The following is an 18977-nucleotide window of genomic DNA, read 5'->3' as shown; positions in this document are numbered from 1 at the left end:
TTCCAAAAAGGTAAGGGTACTTTTGTAGTTCACTACTACCTCGGGGGCATACATATAGTGAACACCTCTATAACTGGTCTTCTCAGTCGGCATACCAGTCGAATCTGCCGGGGATGGCGGAATGTACCGGAACTTTAAAGCTGCTGCTGCTGCTGCTGATTTTTTCCCTCTGTTTCTCCTTTGTAATTGATCTCGCTCGTGCTGAAGTTATTTTCGAGGAGAGGTTTGAAGGTAATATCCTTGATTGTCATAATAAATATTCGCTTTGCTTCCTTTCCGTTAGTTTCAGGCTCACTTTCAGCTGCCGAAGTGGTGCTGTTTTGATTACTGAGAAATTTGAATGCGACATGTGTAGACCGATACCGATTTTAGTTTTTGTGAAGTTCATTTTGAATTTTTCAGCTCTTTCTTTTGATTTACTTTTTCCTCTCGAAGCTTATTGTAAAAGAACTTCCTTTCGAGTTTAGATGATTTCTTAATGGTGACAGAGACTACGAGCTACTTCCGAGCTGAGTTTTGGAACTGCTGTTTCCTTGTTCAGTTTCAAAATGGCTCGGTTTGGGACTGCTCTGTCTTTCACTGTTCGGTGTCAGAGACCTCTTTCTGAGTTCCGCTCTCGGCGCTAACCTGTATGGCAATGGTGGTTCTCTGCAAGCCTTTTTGTCCACTTAGTGATCATGCTTTCGGCAATATTTCTCCTTATGGCCACCTTTTTGTTCGCGCACTTCAAGCGACATTTATCTCTGCGTAGATTTAAGGCTTTCCTTACATTCTGTGTAGTAGCCTTGCCTTCTTAAGTATTAGAAGTCATTTGTTCGCTTTAAATTTTTGTTGACGCTATTTTTACCCGTCTCCGCCTGTTTACCTCGTACTGGATTTGAACTGTGCTAATGAATATTATATTGGACTGCATCGAAAGAAACTTCTTGCTGACTAAGAATTTTTCATTCCCATGGTATAGATGGTTGGGAACGTCGTTGGGTTAAGTCTGACTGGAAGAGGACTGAAGGGAAAGCAGGTTCCTTCAAGCATACTGCTGGAAAATATTCTGGTGATCCAGATGACAAAGGTATGTTTTCTCTTGCTCTTGAACATGTAACATATTTTACTACGTATTAATCACAAAATGATGAAAATCCTGAAAATTGAAAAAGTTTGGAGTTCTCATCCTTTAAAATGCTCAAGACGAGTGAATGTCCCTTCTAACTAAACAATATGTAAACTTGTTATAGTTCTCATGTGAAACAGGTAAGATATTTGTTTTGACAGCAGGATTGAAGACGCAGGCTTTTCCATTCTTGTTGTGCTCTGATTTGATTAATTAAATATTGAAGGATGCCACCTCTTGCTCCTTCGAACAACCGTGCTTCCTACAGCTGAGTAATAGGACTGCATTCACATCACCACTAGTTCCATGTAAATGACTGTTTTGCATACTTAATGCAGGTATCCAAACAAACACTGATGCTAAACATTTTGCCATATCAGCAAAAATACCAGAATTCAGCAACAAGAATAGAACACTAGTTGTCCAGTATTCTATAAAATTTGAGCAGGATATTGAATGTGGTGGTGGTTATATAAAGCTTCTTTCTGGTTATGTGAATCAGAAAAAATTTGGTGGTGATACTCCTTATAGGTTGGTTACGTTACTTTGATGTGTGATTGATTTTGTAACTGTATCTGTATCCATGCCAAAAAGAAAATTAAATAAATCAATAAAGCTAATATATTGTGAGATGAAGAATTAAGGCTTCTCAGCTTTGGTAGTGAAACTGAAAATGGAGTATAAAATAAGAAGATCACAAATGAAGGATAGTTTTACTGAGGAGAATTACTCACTCACTGCTAACTTCCTTTTGTGCAGTTTGATGTTTGGCCCAGACTTGTGTGGCACACAGATAAAGAAGCTCCATCTTATTTTTTCCTATCAGGGCCAAAACTATCCTATCAAGAAGGATTTACAGTGTGAAACAGACAAGCTTACACACTTCTACACATTTATTCTCAGGTCTGATGCAAGTTATAGTGTTTTGGTTGACAATAGGGAGAGGGAATCCGGTAGCTTGTACACTGATTGGGACATACTTCCCCCTAGGAAAATCAAAGACATCAATGCGAAAAAGGTTCAAGTTTATTATTTTTTAGAAGGAATTTTTATTTGATTACTTGATTCTCTTTCTCATTGTGCTAAAAAAAAAAAAAAAGATAACTTGTTCATCTGACATCTTTCTTCCACAGCCCAAGGACTGGGATGATAGGGACTACATTGATGATCCTAGTGATGTTAAACCAGAGGTATGCTGCTGAATATTGTTAACAAAATTGTTTAGTATCCATAGAAACAAGCTGTCTTGGAGAAAATTTGGCCACATAATCATTTTTTCACTGCAGGGATATGATTCAATTCCAGCTGAAATTCCCGATCCAAAAGCTAAACAGGTCCAACAACATCTTCACTCCTATTTTTTTGTTTTTCATTTTATTTATTGTTTTTTTCTTTTTTTTTTTAGAAAATGTTTCTGTTTTCATTTATAGCTGACTAGACCAAGATTTCTTTTAAACTATGATGCAAAAAGTCTTACTAGTTCTTTTTATCAGCCTGATAGTTGGGATGAGGATGACGATGGCATCTGGAAACCACCAAAAGTACCAAACCCTGCATATAAGGGGCCCTGGAAGCCAAAGGTATGATTGCTTGGGTTCATCTCTGATTCTAAACTTGTTCCCTTATGGTACTTCATCATTTTTGTCAAATGAATTATTTTTATTGTGGTAGCAGAGGATCAAGAATCCAAATTACAAAGGAAAATGGAAGACTCCATGGGTTGATAATCCAGGTATACTGTGGCCCTTTCAAAAGCGTCATGTTAAATCTTATAATTTTAAGTCGGGTGATGATAAAGGATTTCACAAACTAGTTTTGATACTTCAATGTTGTTCAGGCAAAATATGTTGCCTACTAATTGTTTCTTGTGAGATAGAGACTTTATAAATTTAATTTTTACTAGAGTTAGGTCATGTACTAATGGAAAAAGAAAGACAATACTTGGTTCAAAGAGGATAAAGGTGTTAAGTTGTAGAGCCTAATCAATGCCCTACGTTGAGTTGGTTCATGGATCGACCTTCACAGTAAGGTCATTGTGGGGGTTGGAAGGGAGGAGGGAAGCCCCCTGCCACCACTCGGTCCACGATATATTAACTACTGTTTCATTAAGGGCAGTTTGGGAATTTTACTTTTGTATCGCGGTTGCCTAGTTTCCTCTTTATATTTGGGGCACCTCTATTAGGGTTTTATTATCCGAGGAGCATTAGTTGCGGCCGAGAGAGAGGTTAGAGAAAAACAACACTTGTAAGTGTGTGTTCTCTCTTGTAAACTATTTCATCTTCATAGTAGATTACTACAGCGGCGGAAGATAGGATGTAGTCTCACCTTGAGGAAAACCTATATAAATCTTGTTGTTATTTCGTGCTTGTTTTTTTTTTCTTCCGCGATTATTATTATTGATCTTGTTAGTTTGGAATTAGGGCGTCTAATTCCTGACAAAAGGTTCATAAACTAGAAAATTTTGCCCTCTTTTTCTCTTGTGAGCTCAAAAGTCTTTCCTTGAGGGTTGCACGGTTGGTGTGTTTAGAATTGCATATCAGAATATGATTTGAAATTCTATGACCAGGATACAAATTTGCAGCTGGGATATTGAATTTTAGAGTTGGTGTGTTCTTTGGAATTTAGTTGGAAGAGAGGACAAGAAAGGAAGAAAGAAGAGAGAGGTTGGAGGGAAAGAGGAGATAAGAAGGGGAGAAGAGAGAGGTAGAGAATAGAAGTTTTCTCTTTACTCTGGAATTCTATTTCCTTTCTCATCGTGTGGAAAGTATTTCCTCAAGTATTTGATAAAAATACCTCTTCAACTGCCAAAGTAATTCTAATGCAATGGTAATTAAAATAGCACAAGCTGTAGACCTACTCTTTGACAGGTAATTGAATCCCCCCTTCCTTTGGTTTTTTTCCTGAGGTTGACACTGTTTATTCTTCCATTTTTTCTTTTCTAAATTTTCGTAGGTAGAATTTTGATCAAGATTCAAGTAGATAGTCACTTTCTTAAAAGTTATGTTCCTGGAATCTTTCAACAGTCACATGTCTTACATGTTTAAGTACATATGAGGAAAAAAACGACATTTTTTTTTGAGTAATATGTATGTCAAGTTCTGAGGATTGAAAAGAAAAGTTTTCCTTATTGAGTCAATTCGTAAGGTGAATGGTATAATTTTTTTTTTCCAGAAAGGATCTATGTTCAAGTTGTCTAGGATGTGTAGAGTTAGTTGCAGTCCATGGAGTAGATAGAATAGCTTCATGACAAGCCTTGTGTGAGATATAATTGAAGTCTAGCTGTAACTGTCTCTGAACATTTTTGGTTTTTTTTTTTTGGAATGATATATTTTCTTTGTTCGTATCTTTCACTTATATTGATGTGTTTGCCTTGACCATAAAAAATGTTGTATCATTTATTCACACTTTTAAAGAGAAGCGTTCTGCCGTTGACATTGCATTTGTTTTCACAGAGTTTGATGATGATCCTGACCTGTATGTGCTGAAGCCACTGAAATATGTAGGCATTGAAGTCTGGCAGGTAACTGTCTTTACTTTCTGGTTGTTAATCACTTCCAATATCGCTAGTGAATTAGACCTCGATCCTTTTAAAGCAGAAATGTGGCATCAAGTATCACCCAAAATGCATATAACTGCAGTCTATACAAGCTGAGTGCTATAGTTTGCAACAGCATTTTCCCCACATTCTATTGAAATTGATAGAGTTGTGTTCTCAGGCAATACAGTATCCACATCAGTTATTGATGTTATTAGAGATACTCTACTCTTAATGCACTTGCAACACTTCCACCCCTTTCTTGAGCTGACTGAAAGATTTGTCAGGTTGAATCTGTCTGAATCGGCTAGTTACCTGGATTGCAGTTGCCCAATGGGGCAAATTGAGCTTGAAAGAATATAATTTGGGTTCTGTGGTGGTTATTAGGGGATCTCATAAGTTCATCAAATAATCACATAGTGAGTTAAGCAGATTTTATTTCCATCCTCTTGTGAAGAATCTAATATCTCAGTATAATGCAGGTGAAGGCAGGATCTGTTTTTGACAACATTCTAATATGTGATGATCCAGTATATGCAAGAGAGGTTGTGGAGGACATAATGTCCTTAAATAAGGAGGTCTATACGCTTCCCTTGGATACCATAAAAAAAAAAAATTACAACAGGAGCAACTAAATAAATGTTTTTTTAACAAAAAAAAGGCAATGATGCACAGCTAACTTCAATGCTTACAAATAACATTCTGTTTATCTTCAAGATCTGCTTATATTCATCTATTCTACGTTGTTATTTCAGGCTGAGAAAGAGGCTTTTGAGGAAGCAGAGAAAGTGAGAAAAGCTCAAGAAGAAGAGGTGAGTGATTGTTAGGTTGACACAAATGTTTTTTCCTCTCTACGGCTAGTTCTACATTGTTCCCATATTGTCGACCTTTTAATTGTTTAATTTGTCAATCATGCAGGAAGCTCGAAGAGCAAGAGAGGTAGGGGAGCAGCGGAGAAGAGAGAGGGGCCACGATCGCCGGTCCCGTGATAGAGAGGACTACAGGGAGAAATACAGAAAGGTATGTGTATTGCTGTATTAACTGAAGTTTGGCTAGGCTCTATTTTTCAACGACCATGTTTTGGTGCAGGAACGTTTTATCCTCCAAACGTAACCAGCAGCGTCTAATCCATATTTGTATTAGTACATTTATAAAGATAGATAGTTCGCCCATTTCCATAAGCTTCAAATTTTCTTTTATGAAAATTTCATTTTTAAGTGTGGTGTGTTTTTCTTTGAGCTTATTAATGATGGACTGTACCAATTGGAACCTGACCATCCCAATTGGTGTATGGCCCAATTTATGAACTTAGAAGGGATGCTTGCCCTAATACGAAGTGTCCTCATAATGATAACACTTTGTAACACCTATTTTTTGGCAAGTATGACAGTTTGTAACTTGATCTTACGTGCTAACATCAAAGACTCTTCTCTGCAGCGGAGCCGGCATGATTATTTGGACGATTACCATGTAAGCTCCATAGCTTCAAACCTATCTTTTCTACTTGAAGTTGTTCTTATTTTAACAGGTTTAAGAGAGATACAAACCTCTGGTTCAAATAAACCTCAGAAAACCCCACGAGACATATGATTGGTTACTGACATTTCTGACTTGGTAATGGCAGGATGAATTATGAGAAGCTGAGTAGCTGTTTTGGCGCCGTAGAAATTTTTTATTTCCGGAAAATTAAAGAGAAGAAATGATCCTCCTTTATTTGGTTAGCATTAATCACTCATCCTGATACACCTTGATTGTTGTGAGTATCTTATTGTGTCAGTGGTGTCCATATGGTCTTTATGTGGTCTAACATGTTTGTGAGCCCTTAAGGCATAGGCTTTTTGGCCGATTGGACGTGGTTAAAAATGGACTTTTTTTTATTAGAGGTGCAATGTGAAATCTGAACGTTGAAGAGTTCGAAAGCCTTGATATTTGGGGTTGCTAATCATGGTAAAATTTGTCATTAGGAGTAGGTAAGGCATGACAGACTCAAGAATCCCTTGTTGGTGTCCTTGCGAAATAGATATACATTATTTAAGTGGAATAGAGTAAACTCTTTTGATATATTGTTCTATTTATATATGATCTTTTGGTATATCTATATAATCAGTATAGCAACGGGCCCGAGTTTGCTGACCTCGCGATTCCTATAGATACAAATCATGCAAATTGATTGAATCTTATAGAAAATCATGGGATAAAGTTTTACTTAACGAGAAAATTGTTTTCCCAAACTCATCTCCATGTTTCATCTTTAGCATATGGCGTAAAAGCTATTAGCTTTGCTCTTTTCTATTTAGTTTCTCCTTCTCTTTTCTTTTGTTTGAATTCTTTTTCTTTATCACTCTTGATGCCCAACAACATCTGAATTTTGAAGATCCATTAGTATTGATGTTGAATGATCAAGATTTTTGTCTCTGGCATCTAAGGTTCAAGTTTAGTTCCATAAGAAAGTAGTTGTTTCTTCTGAACTTTCGTTTTGTTTTTTTCTTCCTTTTCTTTTATCATCATCGTTTTTGTTTTCTTCGACAACTAATGGTGTAATCAAAGGTCGGTGCATTGATTGGGAAATACGGAACTTAGGGGTTAGACAAGGATATTGGAATTTTATGCTGTGTTCCTCTTATGGTCTTGAAATTTTGTGCATTATCTTGTATCCTTTTTTATTTTAGACTTTTATTTCTTTATTTTGGTTTTTTCTTTTGTTGCATGAATTAAGTTTGATATTTTTTTTTTGTTTGATATTTATTTTCTTTTTTGTTAATGGTTACTCACCCCTCTAAAAAGTTGTTCAAATTGAAATTTTTTTGAGAATAATATGTACAAAGATGTTGCATGAATTAAGTTTTTTTTTTTTTGTTTTATAAATTCTTTTGAATACTTATATCAGAAAATTGGTGTCCCAAGTCATCAAAACATGTTGAGTTTAATTTTTTGTTGTTTTGTTCTATGGATGGAGCAACTCCCGTGCTGGAGGTGAATGCTCTAATGTATATATGTGTGGACATGGATTGACTTATGCAAAGTTTGATTTTCGAGTTTTTCTTTGGTGGGTCTCAAGTCATTGAAATTTGTTGGGTTTAATTTTGGTTGTTTTATTCTATGGATGGAGAACAATTTCCATGCCCATGGTGAATGCTTTGATGTCTATATGTGTGTGCATGCACTAAGTTTGCAAAGTTTGATTTTCAAGTTTTTCTTTTGCTCAATATTTAGTGTTTTGAAATTTTTTTTTACAGTTGTACTTCGACTTTTGGTTTTATGGAATGGTGTAATATTGTTTTTTTTTTTTTATCTCTATAACCCCTAGCCCATATTAAGATCCAAATACAATATAGAGTATTCATTGTGTTGCTGCTTCGACTATGGTGTCATTGTTGCCTGGTTATCCCTCCCCTCCCCTCCCCTCTAAAGGCTTCTCATTCAAATTATTTGTTATGAGGCAAATACCCATTCCTCTTATTGTATTTTAATATTATTTTTAATCTCTATCAATATTTTTCTTTTCTTTTCAATCTACATTTCTGTGCACCATTTTAGCCTTCTATTTTCTTCTCTATGCTCTCTATCCACAGTGTTTAGGGAGTGATTTTTGGAGTAATCAAGTTTGTTGTAGACTATATGTAGGAGCTCTATCTTTCATCGGATCCTTTTCCTCTAAACATTTGCTACTTCAGTTGTAGTAATTATGTCATCGTTGCACTTATATGTTCCCCCTTTGCTCCCTCCAAAGACTTCATTCCAACCATTTGTTGTGAGGTGATTACCCACTTCTCTCATCCCATTTTTTTCGTTGTATTCGTATTTTCTTAAATCTCTAATATTCTATTTTATCTGTTTTTTGTTTATTTGATTCAATCTATATTTGAGTACAACATTTTAACCTTTTTTTTCAACTCTCTTCATCTGAGATTTGGGAAGCAAATATGAGAATTTCTCTTTTATGTATGAATTTAGAGTCTGTCTCTGATTTCTCATTGTTAGTACAAATTATTCACCTAAATACCTTGATCTATACACACTCATTTACACGAAGTATTATATGTACACGTATATTTTTTATTAGCTTTCTCAAATATTTTGATTTACATTTGAGTGCACCATTCTAACTTCTATTTTCTTCCGTCTTCTCTCTATCCATAGTGTTAGGGAGTGGTTTTAGGAGTAATCTAAGTTGTTATGGATTTTGTAGAAACTCTATCTTTGGCCAGGTGTTCTTCCTCTATAAATTAGTGGCATGGTTGTGTTGACTATGTCATGGTTGCTCTTCATTGTTCCCCCTTTGCGCCCTCCAATGGTTGTCATCCCAACCATTCGTTGTAAGGTAAAAACCCACTCTTTTCATCCCATTTTACAATTGTCTTTTTTTCTTAAATCTCTATTATTCTACTTTATCTGTTTGTGTTTCTTTGATTCAATCTATGTGCAACATTTCAACCCTTTTCTTTAGCTCTCTTTATTTGAGATTTGAGAGGCAAATATGAAAATTTCTCTTGTACATATGAGATTAGAGTCTCTCTCTGATTTCTCACTTCCAATACAAGTCATTCACCTAAACACCTAGGACCTACTCACACTCATGTACCACAATAACTATTATATGTGTAGATACTTTTTGTAATTAGCATTCTCAAACTATTTTGATCTTTATTTCAGTGCACCATTTTATCCTTCTTTTTTTCTTGTTCTCTCACTATCCATAGTGTTTAGGGAGTTTTTTTAGGAGTACTAGAGTTTGTTGTGGACTGCATGTGAAAACTCTATCTTCTTCCAGTTCCTTGTCCAAAAAAAATAGCTACTTCAATTGTGGTGACTATGTTATTGTTGCTCTTTGTTGTTCCTCCTTTGCTGACTCCAAAAGCTTCTCATCCTAACCATTTGATATAAGGTTAGTACTTACTCCTATTTGTCCATTTCAATATTGTTTTTTTTCTTAAATCTCTAATATTTTACTTTTTATCTTTTCCTTAATTTTTATTTGAGTACAATATTTCAGCCTTTTTATTCAGCTTTCTTCATTTGAGATTTGGGAGGCAAATGTGATAATTTGTCTTTTACGTATGAGGTTAGAATTTGTTAAGTTGGGTCCAAGGCTCATTCCAAAATGACTAGCCAACTTAGGAAACTTTTTTACCAACTAATAAACTCAAGATCTTTGTGCTCACTGATCTATATGGGACTATTCGTTAACACTCTCCCTCACGTGTAGACCCTCTATGTAGGCCCTCTTTTGTGGCACTACAAGTGGATAATTTAAGTGTAGACCTTCTTTTGTGGTACTATAAGTAGATAGTTTAAGTGCAGGCCCACATATGAGTACCCGCTTTGATACCATATTAAGTTGGGTCTAAGGCCCGTCCCAAAATGACTAGCCATCTTAAGAAACCTCTTTACCAATTAATAAACTCAAGATCCTGGTACTCACTAATCTATGTGGAACTATTCCTTAACAGAATCTCTTTCTGATTTTTCACTTTCAATATAAGCCACTCACCTAAACACCTTAATCAATACACGCTCATTTACACCATAAAAAGTTTTAAATATACACATACATTTTATGATTATTTTTCTCATATTATTTAAAAATATATTATAATTCTATTTGATAAGTTGTTGTTTATTAATACATGGTAACTTGCATGACCCAATTGATATGTTCACTTTATTAGACTAAACATGAGCATTGTTTTTAGAATTTTAATTTGCATATAGATCTACTTGAGAAATATTATGAATAAACGGATATACTATAGTAAAGGAGGTAGACAATCCCAAATGAAGCGAAAGCCGGATTACTTCATTGCTGAGCTTACCACAAATAAAAAAGTAGAAACTTTCTCTTTATTTTAAAGATATATAGCTTTTGTCATCACTACCACCAATAAAAAAGCAGAAATTTTCTCTTTCATCTGTCCCCATTCCTTTTGGAAAATATTCTCTTGCCAAAAAAGATGGAGGACCCCCTCCACTTTTGTATTTTCTTGAATTACCCACCCAAAATAAGAGTTGGGTAGGGAAGGCAATGGAGGCACTCCCCGCATTCCTTTTGTTTTTTACTTTTATTTTTAAACTGTCTATAACATCATATATAATATCTTTCTTATTGATGAGGGCAAGTCCATCGAGAGGCATTGATGCATACTTATGTAGGGTTGCTTTGCAACAATTACATTTATTTATCTCCATTTTTTAAGGTTGTATTTAGAATTTATTGACTAAATAATGGAGAGTTGGGATTAGGGTTCATTTTAATGGCCGGCTAGCTATGCATCATTGCTTTGCATTTTAATTTATTAATTAAAATTATTTTTATTCCATTTTATTTTCCCTATTTATTATTTATTTCTTATTTAAAACTTAATTATCCAATCCCCTTTTTGTGTATTTATTTTATATTCTTTTGTTCATTCATTCTTATTATTTTATATTAATTTTTTTAATTTTATTCTTTTTAGTGTTTTGTAATTGATTTTTATAATTGTCTTTCATTTTATTTTAATTTTTTTAATTATATACAACTTAATTATTCAATTACATCTAGATCATAGTGACACCTCAGATATGATAACACATTTATATTTTCTTATTATTTTATATTAATGTTTTTTATTTAATTCTTTTTAGTGTTTTGTAATTGATTTTTATAATTGTCTTTCATTTTATTTTAATTTTTTTAATTATATACAACTTAATTATTCAATTACATGTAGATCATAGTGACACCTCAGATATGATAACACATTTATATTTTCTATGTCGAATAAAAATCATATTCTATATGTATCTAACATTTCGATTATGAAATTTGTTAGAAGACAGGGTGGCATATTTTGTAATTTAATCTTATATTTCAGTCCTTCATTTTCAGCTTAGGTTAAAGGGTATTTATATAATTATTTAGGTTTGGATCAATATATATAAGTCAAAGGGGAGGATTAAGGATTCATTCGAAACAATAATCACTCCACATCTTTCTTTATACCCGACCTCCTTCCTCTACCTCTCACAACCTCCGACTCTCTTCTTTTTCTCTCCCTCAACTCTTCCTCTTTCCTTCTCATCTTCTCATTTTTTTCTCACACTTAAAAGTTCATAAAGCATTATTAATGGAATCTTATGATTCAATATATGGTATTAGAGCACAGGTCTTAGGATACCAAAGTTTGTTTATGCTTGGTTTATATAAAGTTTGCATGGGACAAACAAATAAGTGTTTATTTTGATCTATTGTTGACTTTTTTGTAACTTGAAGTTTGGAACACACTTTGGCTTGTGTATACTCCAGTTTATTGGCTTGATTATGGAAGCCTATAGGATGATGATGAGGTTGATCTTTGCCCATGCATGCAAATTAGATTGAGTTGGTTGCCATACAGTTATTTATCTCCCCTCCTTCCACGTTAGAAATAACATAACAAGTTGTTTATTTTTTTACTTTCTTCTTGGTTGGTAAAAGAGGAAATATAATGCTAGCTCTAGTTGAAAGTTGAAGCATCTTGATGAAGTTAATAAATAACTCGAAGGATACAAAGAACAGTTTTTTCTTTTATAATTTGCAAGGCCAAGACCAGGTCCAGGTACAAGGAGTTTCTTTTTGAAATTCTTGTTGGATATTTTGCTAGGTTGAGGCTTGGATGAATAGCAGGGTGAATCCTACTTTTTTTAAGTTAAATCTTGATTGGTAAAGGATTCCTAGTGCAACGACAACAATTCTTTTTCATTCGACTTCTTAAGGCAATAGTCTTGGTCGATAAAGGACACTCTTGAATCCTTATTGATAGAGGATTCCAAGGAAGTATTCGACTTCCTTTAAGCAAAGTTCTTGTTGATAAAGAACTTTCCTCAAGTAGAAGTCTAGTGGGAGTTTAGGTAGGAGATCAAGAACAACGACTTGTGAACGTTTCAATCTCCTTGTTTTTTAGCTAAATCCTTGTTGGTAAAGGATTGTATTAAAGTTGGAATATAATCTTGTTGAAATCGACGTGAACAAAAAATGAAAAGGTACTCTTGTTCATATTAAGAAAGGCAGTTCGAACAAAATTATATCAGCCTTTGTCCTCCTCATATTTCTTTGGTGCGATGAAGAAACTGATATTGTCTTTCTACACTAGCAATAAGTGAATACCTTGCATGCATAAAGTAGACATAGGGATTGTTATTGATTCTAGTACAAGATTCTGGAAGGGTGCTAACCATGTTGGGTCTCTCTCTCTTATTTCATTATTCTTTGGTTGTCCTATTGACATTCGAAGGTTGGATTTTGTTCCCCTTCACAATTTTTATTATTGCTTCATTTGTATTGTGCTCGTTGTTGCAGTCATCATAGCTACAGATCATTCAAGTTGTGATTCAAGATACACTATATTTTTTTACTATTGATTATTTGTGTTGTAGTCTAAATTCTAAGTTTTTTATTAAACACATTGTTGGACATCCTTTGTCTAACAAATAATGGCATTCATCTTGAAATGACCAAACTGGTTTGGGACACGTGTAAAACTTTACTCTTGTGCTAACAGTTTACAAAAGTTATATGATGTTTTCCAAACAATGTATAATACGAGACAGGGGAGAATTTTCAAGATCATTTTATTAGATTCAGAGACCTTATGTAAGATTGGAAGCTTTCTTAACCTTATTCCATTGACATTGCAGTTCAACAAAAATAAAAAGAAATATTAGTGGCTTCTATCTATCTTACAAATTTGAAACTATATCTTGACGTGGCTAAGACCCAAATTTTTAGCTCTACCGCATTGTCCTCTTAGATGATATTTGTACCACAATGTTTTGCATCCCTGGTATATTCTCAGTTACATTATAAACAATGTATTCCAAAATAGTGGAGGAGGTACAAACAATAGAGTCCGGGAGAGAAACAATAAAGGTTGTAGAGGAAGAGGTGGCAGGGTGACTCAAGCCTATCAAAAAATTGATAACCCAAATAGACTGTGTGCTTATTGTGGCAAACAAAATCATACAATTGAAACATGTTGAAAAATTCATGGAAAGCAAGAATGGATTATTGCTAATCAAACTTCTATTGACCCAACAGTTAAACGAGAAGGCCAGATTGAGCCTCCAAAAGGCAAGCAAATTTTAACCATTGACAATGTTGAATTACTTCAAAAATTGAAGAATATGTTTTAAACTCCTTAGAACAGAGGATCAACCTTTGTCACTACTGCAACCACCATCACAAGTATGTTTTCTTTTACCTCTCTCTCTTCATCTCCTTGGATCATTGACTTTGGGGCCTCCCAACACTTGACAAGTAATGCTAGTCTTTTCAATTCTCTATCTTCTTGCCCAAAAGAGATGTTTGTGTCCATAGAAGATGGATCCCAAACCGAGTTATATGAGATGGTATCTACTGCTGCTACACCCTCTCTTCAGACCTATTATTTAGACACACCAACAGCTACTGTGACAACAAGCTCATAAGAAATAACATTACTATGGCATAATCAATTGGGACACCCCTCATTCCCATCTACCCAGTCACGGTTTCCAACTTTTAAGTCTATTTTTTATTTACAATATGAAGTATGTCATTTGAGTAAACACCACAAGAGTACATATACTCCTTGTTCTAAAATTAAGGGTGTCACTTCATTTTCTCTAGTTCATAGCGTTGTGTGGAGACCATTATATGTTCAATTATTTCTTAGTAAAAATACTTTATCATTTCTATTGATGATTATTCTAGGGTAACATGGTTATTCTTGATGAAAGATAGATCTGGAGTTTTCTCTATTTTAAAATCCTTTTATACTATGATTTTCACTAAATTTCACTCTAAGTTAAAAATTATTCAATCAAACAAAGCCAAATAATATATTTCTAGTGAGTTTCAATCTTTTTGTAGTGATCATGACATTATTCATCAAACATCGTATGTTTACAGTCCACAACAGAATGGGTGGTGGACCCAAAAAATAGACACTTACTTGAAGTTGTTAGAGCCCTACTAAAATGTATGCATGTAGCTCATTTTTATTAGCCACATGCGATTCGCATTACATGCTTTCTTATCAACCATGTCATCTTTACTTCTCAAAAATAAGTCCCCATACTCTATATTGTTTCCTCATGATAATGTTTTTCCCATTTCTTTGAAGGTTTTTAGTTGTACTCGTTTTGTGCTTTAAACATCTCCTCACATAACAAATTGCAACCACTATCTATTAAATGTATTTTTTATACTCTCGTACCCAAAAGGATATGTATATTATAGTCCTCCCTCAAAAAGTATGCATGTGTTTGCTAATGTGACTTTTTTTGTGGGGCAATTCTTTTCACCATTGGTTTCTCACTGTCTGCAAGTTTTCCTACGCCTACTCCTGCCATTGAAGGATCCACTTGGTTCCAGTACTGACATCATTGTTATCTATCCCCTTGTAGCATCGACTAACTATCCTCTTGTGGAGTCAACAGATTCTCTTGAGTTACGTTCCCCTCCACCTCTCATTTATCTTTGGCCCTCAATATGATACTAAGCCTATTGATATTAGAAAGGAACCTTGGTTTTGCATTCAACTGTTTACATCTCACCCTATGTCTAATTTCTTGTCTACTCGTCTATTTCTTCTACTTGTGGCTAAAATGATATACTCAATGTTATGACATTGATTATGAGGAGACATTCTCCCCTGTGACAAAGTTAAATTCGGTACAAATTCTTTGTGCTCTTACTTCAAATTCTCAGTGGTTTGTATATTAACTTGATATCAAAAATGCATTTCTTAATGATGACATTGAAGAGAAAATTTATATGGATCAAGCACCTAGATTTGTGGTTGAGGGGGAGTCAGTGTGTAGATTAAAAAAATCTTTATCAGGGTTTACCGCAAGAGCATGGTTGGACAAGTTCAACCAAGCAATGCCCCAGTTGGGTTTACCAGATGTAGGGTAGATCACTCATTTTTTTTGTTAAACATACTAAAAAGGGAGTTGTTCTCCTAATTATGTATGTCGATGATATTGTCATTACAAGAAGTGAAATTGAAAGTATTATCTAGGTGAAAGAAAATCTATGTAAGGAATTCAAAACCAATGACTTGGGACTCCTCAAATACTTCTTTAGAATTGAAGTGTTGCAATCCATTTATGGTATCGTTTTATCATATAAAGATTCGGGACTCTCCAAATAGTTGATCTGCTTAATGAGACAGTTATGATGGGATGTTGTCTTACTGACACCCCTATAGACACTAATGTAAAATTATGTATTGATTCTATGGAAGACGTAGTTGTAGGGAACTATCAAAGGCTAGCAAGGAAATTGATATACCTCATTGTAACTAGATATGATATCTCCTTTTCATAAGCCTTGGAGTTGTCATTGGCAAGGCCTATAATGGATCTTGCACTACTTAAATAAGGCTTCGGGCCAGGGATTTTTATAGTAATGTCAAAGGTTTTGTTGATATTGATTGAGCAGGATCTCAAAATGATAAAATGTACCTTTGACTAATGTACCTTACTTGGAGGAAACCTAATAACTTGAAAAAGTAAAAAACAGAATATTATTGTTAGATCCGGTGCAGAGGTTGAATATAGAGATATGACACATGTGGTAAGTGAACTAATATAGATAAAATTACTCCTCATAGAATTGGGTTTTAGTAAATGTATTGTAATGAAACTTTATTGTGATAACCAAGTAGCCGTCCACATTCCCTCCAATCTGGTCTTCCAAGAAATACAAACAGGTGCCACAAACTTTTAGTATGTGTCATCTCAAGGATGTTGCTAATATATTTACAAAGCCCATTGCTTCGAAGACCTTGACTACTACATGCTCCAAGCTAGAAGTATAAGAAGTGTTTGTTTCACAAGCTTAAGGGGGAGTTTTAGAAGACACGGGTGGTATATTTAGTAATTAGTCTTATATTTTAGTTCTTTATTTATAGCCCTTAGATTAAAGGATATTTATATAATTATTTAGGTTTGGTATATATCAGTCAAGGGGGAGGATTAGGGATTCATTTGAAATCCTAATCACTGCACATCTTTCCACTAGAGCTCCTTCCTCTCCCTGTCAGAACCGCGAACTCTCTTCTTCTCTTCTCACTTTCCTCACACTCAAAGGTTCGTAAAACACTAATAATGGAACCCTAAGATTCAACAAACTTCTGTTTACTCACTTTACATTAAGTATTCATTTACCTTCTTCGAAAATTTGGTAATTGACATATCCATATGATTGAGTCCTAAGGTTTCCAAAATGATTTAAAAAAAAGTACTGAAGAGCATTTTGTACATAAGTTACTGAATAGCATTTTGTACATAAGTTATTTACAAATTTATTTATTTATTACTATATGAGATACTTGAAATATAATTTTTTAATTTCTTTTTTATTTTTATAATATATCTTTATTTTATCTTTTACTTATAGGTCTTCAAAAAACATTTATAATAAATTACTTATAATATATTTTAGGCTCTAATATTTTTTTTATTTATAGGTTATATACGAATTATTTAAACATATATTTTTAGTTTTAGTTTATTTATGGTTAAATTATGTTTTAATATAAATTTAATTTTTAATTCTCTATTTAATTTATGTTTTAAATGACATTTTATTAAATTATTTAAATATATTTTTTATTTTAAATTATTATTTTTATTTATGGTTATTGTATGAAATTATTTATTTATTTTATTTAAATTTAATTATAAATTTTTTTAAGAGAAAATAAAATTTTATTTTATATGTAATTAAAAGTTTGTTTTAACATTGTTTATATGATTTTTTATTTCATGGTATTTTAATTATTTAGGTGGTATTTATGGGTTATAATGGGTTCTAATGAAAATTGTAACATTTATTTATATTGTATTTATTTAAAATTATAAAATTATAATGCTACACTATTTTATGCTTCTTCAATTTATTTTTAAATATTAAATATATTTATTATTTTAATTCACTCTCTCTAAAAATTTGTACAAATAAAAGTATACATTTATATTGGATTACATAATTTTTACATGGATATGTTCAGATCATTTTCTCGAGTTAAATTTTTTATCTGTAAAACCATATCTTTAAATTTTTTTGCTTATGTTTTTTTGGCATTTTGGATTGTAAATATTGGTAGTGATGTAGTATAGATTTATAAATATTTTTATTTCTATTTTGAATGCATATATTTTAAGTTTATGATATTCCCTATTTATATGCATTAGTTCCATAGTTATGTTCAATTATCTTTTTATATCAATACTACTAACGTTAATTTTCATAATATGGTTAATATCAAGGATGAACAATTTACCTAGGTTTATAAAAATATATAAAATTACAACACTAAACATAAGAAAAGACCATTCAGGGTTATTAAGAGTACAATTATTATGGTTGAAGCATAGAAAGATTTAAATGGAAAAAGAACAACATCCTTACGATATGAACCAATGTAAATGTAATAGATGATTGATGAGAGAATCAAGATGAAAAGGTTAACACCTGGTAAGTGAGTAAATGGGTAAATAAACAAAAAAATATTAAAAATAATAAACATATATAAAATTCTTAAAAATTAGAAAAAAACACATAACAATATGATTATAATATCTCAAAACATTAAAAAATTATATAATCACATACAAGGTCCCCCTACATACATATAAGAAAATTACAATAATATTCTTACATAATCGATAAACAGGTAAATAAATATGGGATAAATATTATTCGTTTCCTTTCTGTTTAATAAACGGTAAAATAAGGTAAAATTTACTTGATTATATATATGGTAAGTTTTTTTCTTCCATTTCTATTTCTATTTCGGTCAATAAATAATAGACAAAAAATCGGATAATCAGATAAAATTCCCCTATATATAAACTAGTTGGGTCCGCTAGTACTTCTTTGTCCTGTTTTTTTCAGACAGAAAGAATGGATTAATTCAGTCCAAGTGTGATAACACTGGTCCATCAGGTGATTCATTTTGGTTGAATAGAACCAGACAATATAGAAATAGATAAATAAATAATTTCCCGATACTTTACTTTCATTGATACAGTTATTTATAGTTACAAAACGATAAGATGATACGGATTATATCTAAGAGAGTTTACATGATTATAAAGTTATGAATGTAGAGTTACAATTTGAGATTGTCTCAACTTCTCTTATCCATATCTTCTTTATCTTTTCAGACAAGTTCCCATTTTGGGAGGGGACAGGTTTGGTTGTGAACTTAGTGCCTCCATTTTTTGGTGAGCCTCCCCAGCCTAGAGGGGCGACCGGACCACCTCGGGCAAGTCGACCCGGATCACTTACACGGGGTCGCGCTGCTTGGGTATTAAGGGGTTACG

At 33.2% G+C, this 18977-nt stretch overlaps 1 protein-coding gene across 2 annotated transcripts; it reads left to right on the top strand.

The window, feature by feature from the left end:
• Positions 1-86: 86 nt before the first annotated feature.
• Positions 87-6520, top strand: LOC137944812 (calreticulin-3-like). Of its 2 annotated transcripts, XM_068790574.1 has the most exons (15): positions 87-231; positions 962-1069; positions 1447-1639; positions 1868-2126; positions 2242-2298; positions 2395-2442; positions 2602-2688; positions 2783-2840; positions 3734-3811; positions 4561-4628; positions 5126-5221; positions 5399-5455; positions 5562-5663; positions 6081-6113; positions 6268-6520. In XM_068790574.1, the coding sequence occupies exons 1-15, from the start codon at positions 114-116 to the stop codon at positions 6277-6279; spliced, it is 1374 nt and encodes a 457-aa protein (XP_068646675.1). In that variant the 5' UTR covers positions 87-113; the 3' UTR covers positions 6280-6520. The 2 variants fall into 2 exon arrangements, with proteins under 2 accessions (XP_068646675.1, XP_068646682.1); XM_068790581.1 differs by lacking the exon at positions 3734-3811.
• Positions 6521-18977: the final 12457 nt, after the last annotated feature.

Source organism: Aristolochia californica, unplaced genomic scaffold, assembly GCF_029961685.1.
Source record: "Aristolochia californica isolate CCGP_79_NKW_82.1479 unplaced genomic scaffold, dmAriCali1.0.hap1 SCAF_1, whole genome shotgun sequence".
NCBI lineage: Eukaryota > Viridiplantae > Streptophyta > Magnoliopsida > Piperales > Aristolochiaceae > Aristolochia > Aristolochia californica.
This window is presented reverse-complemented; position numbering and strand designations above follow the sequence as displayed.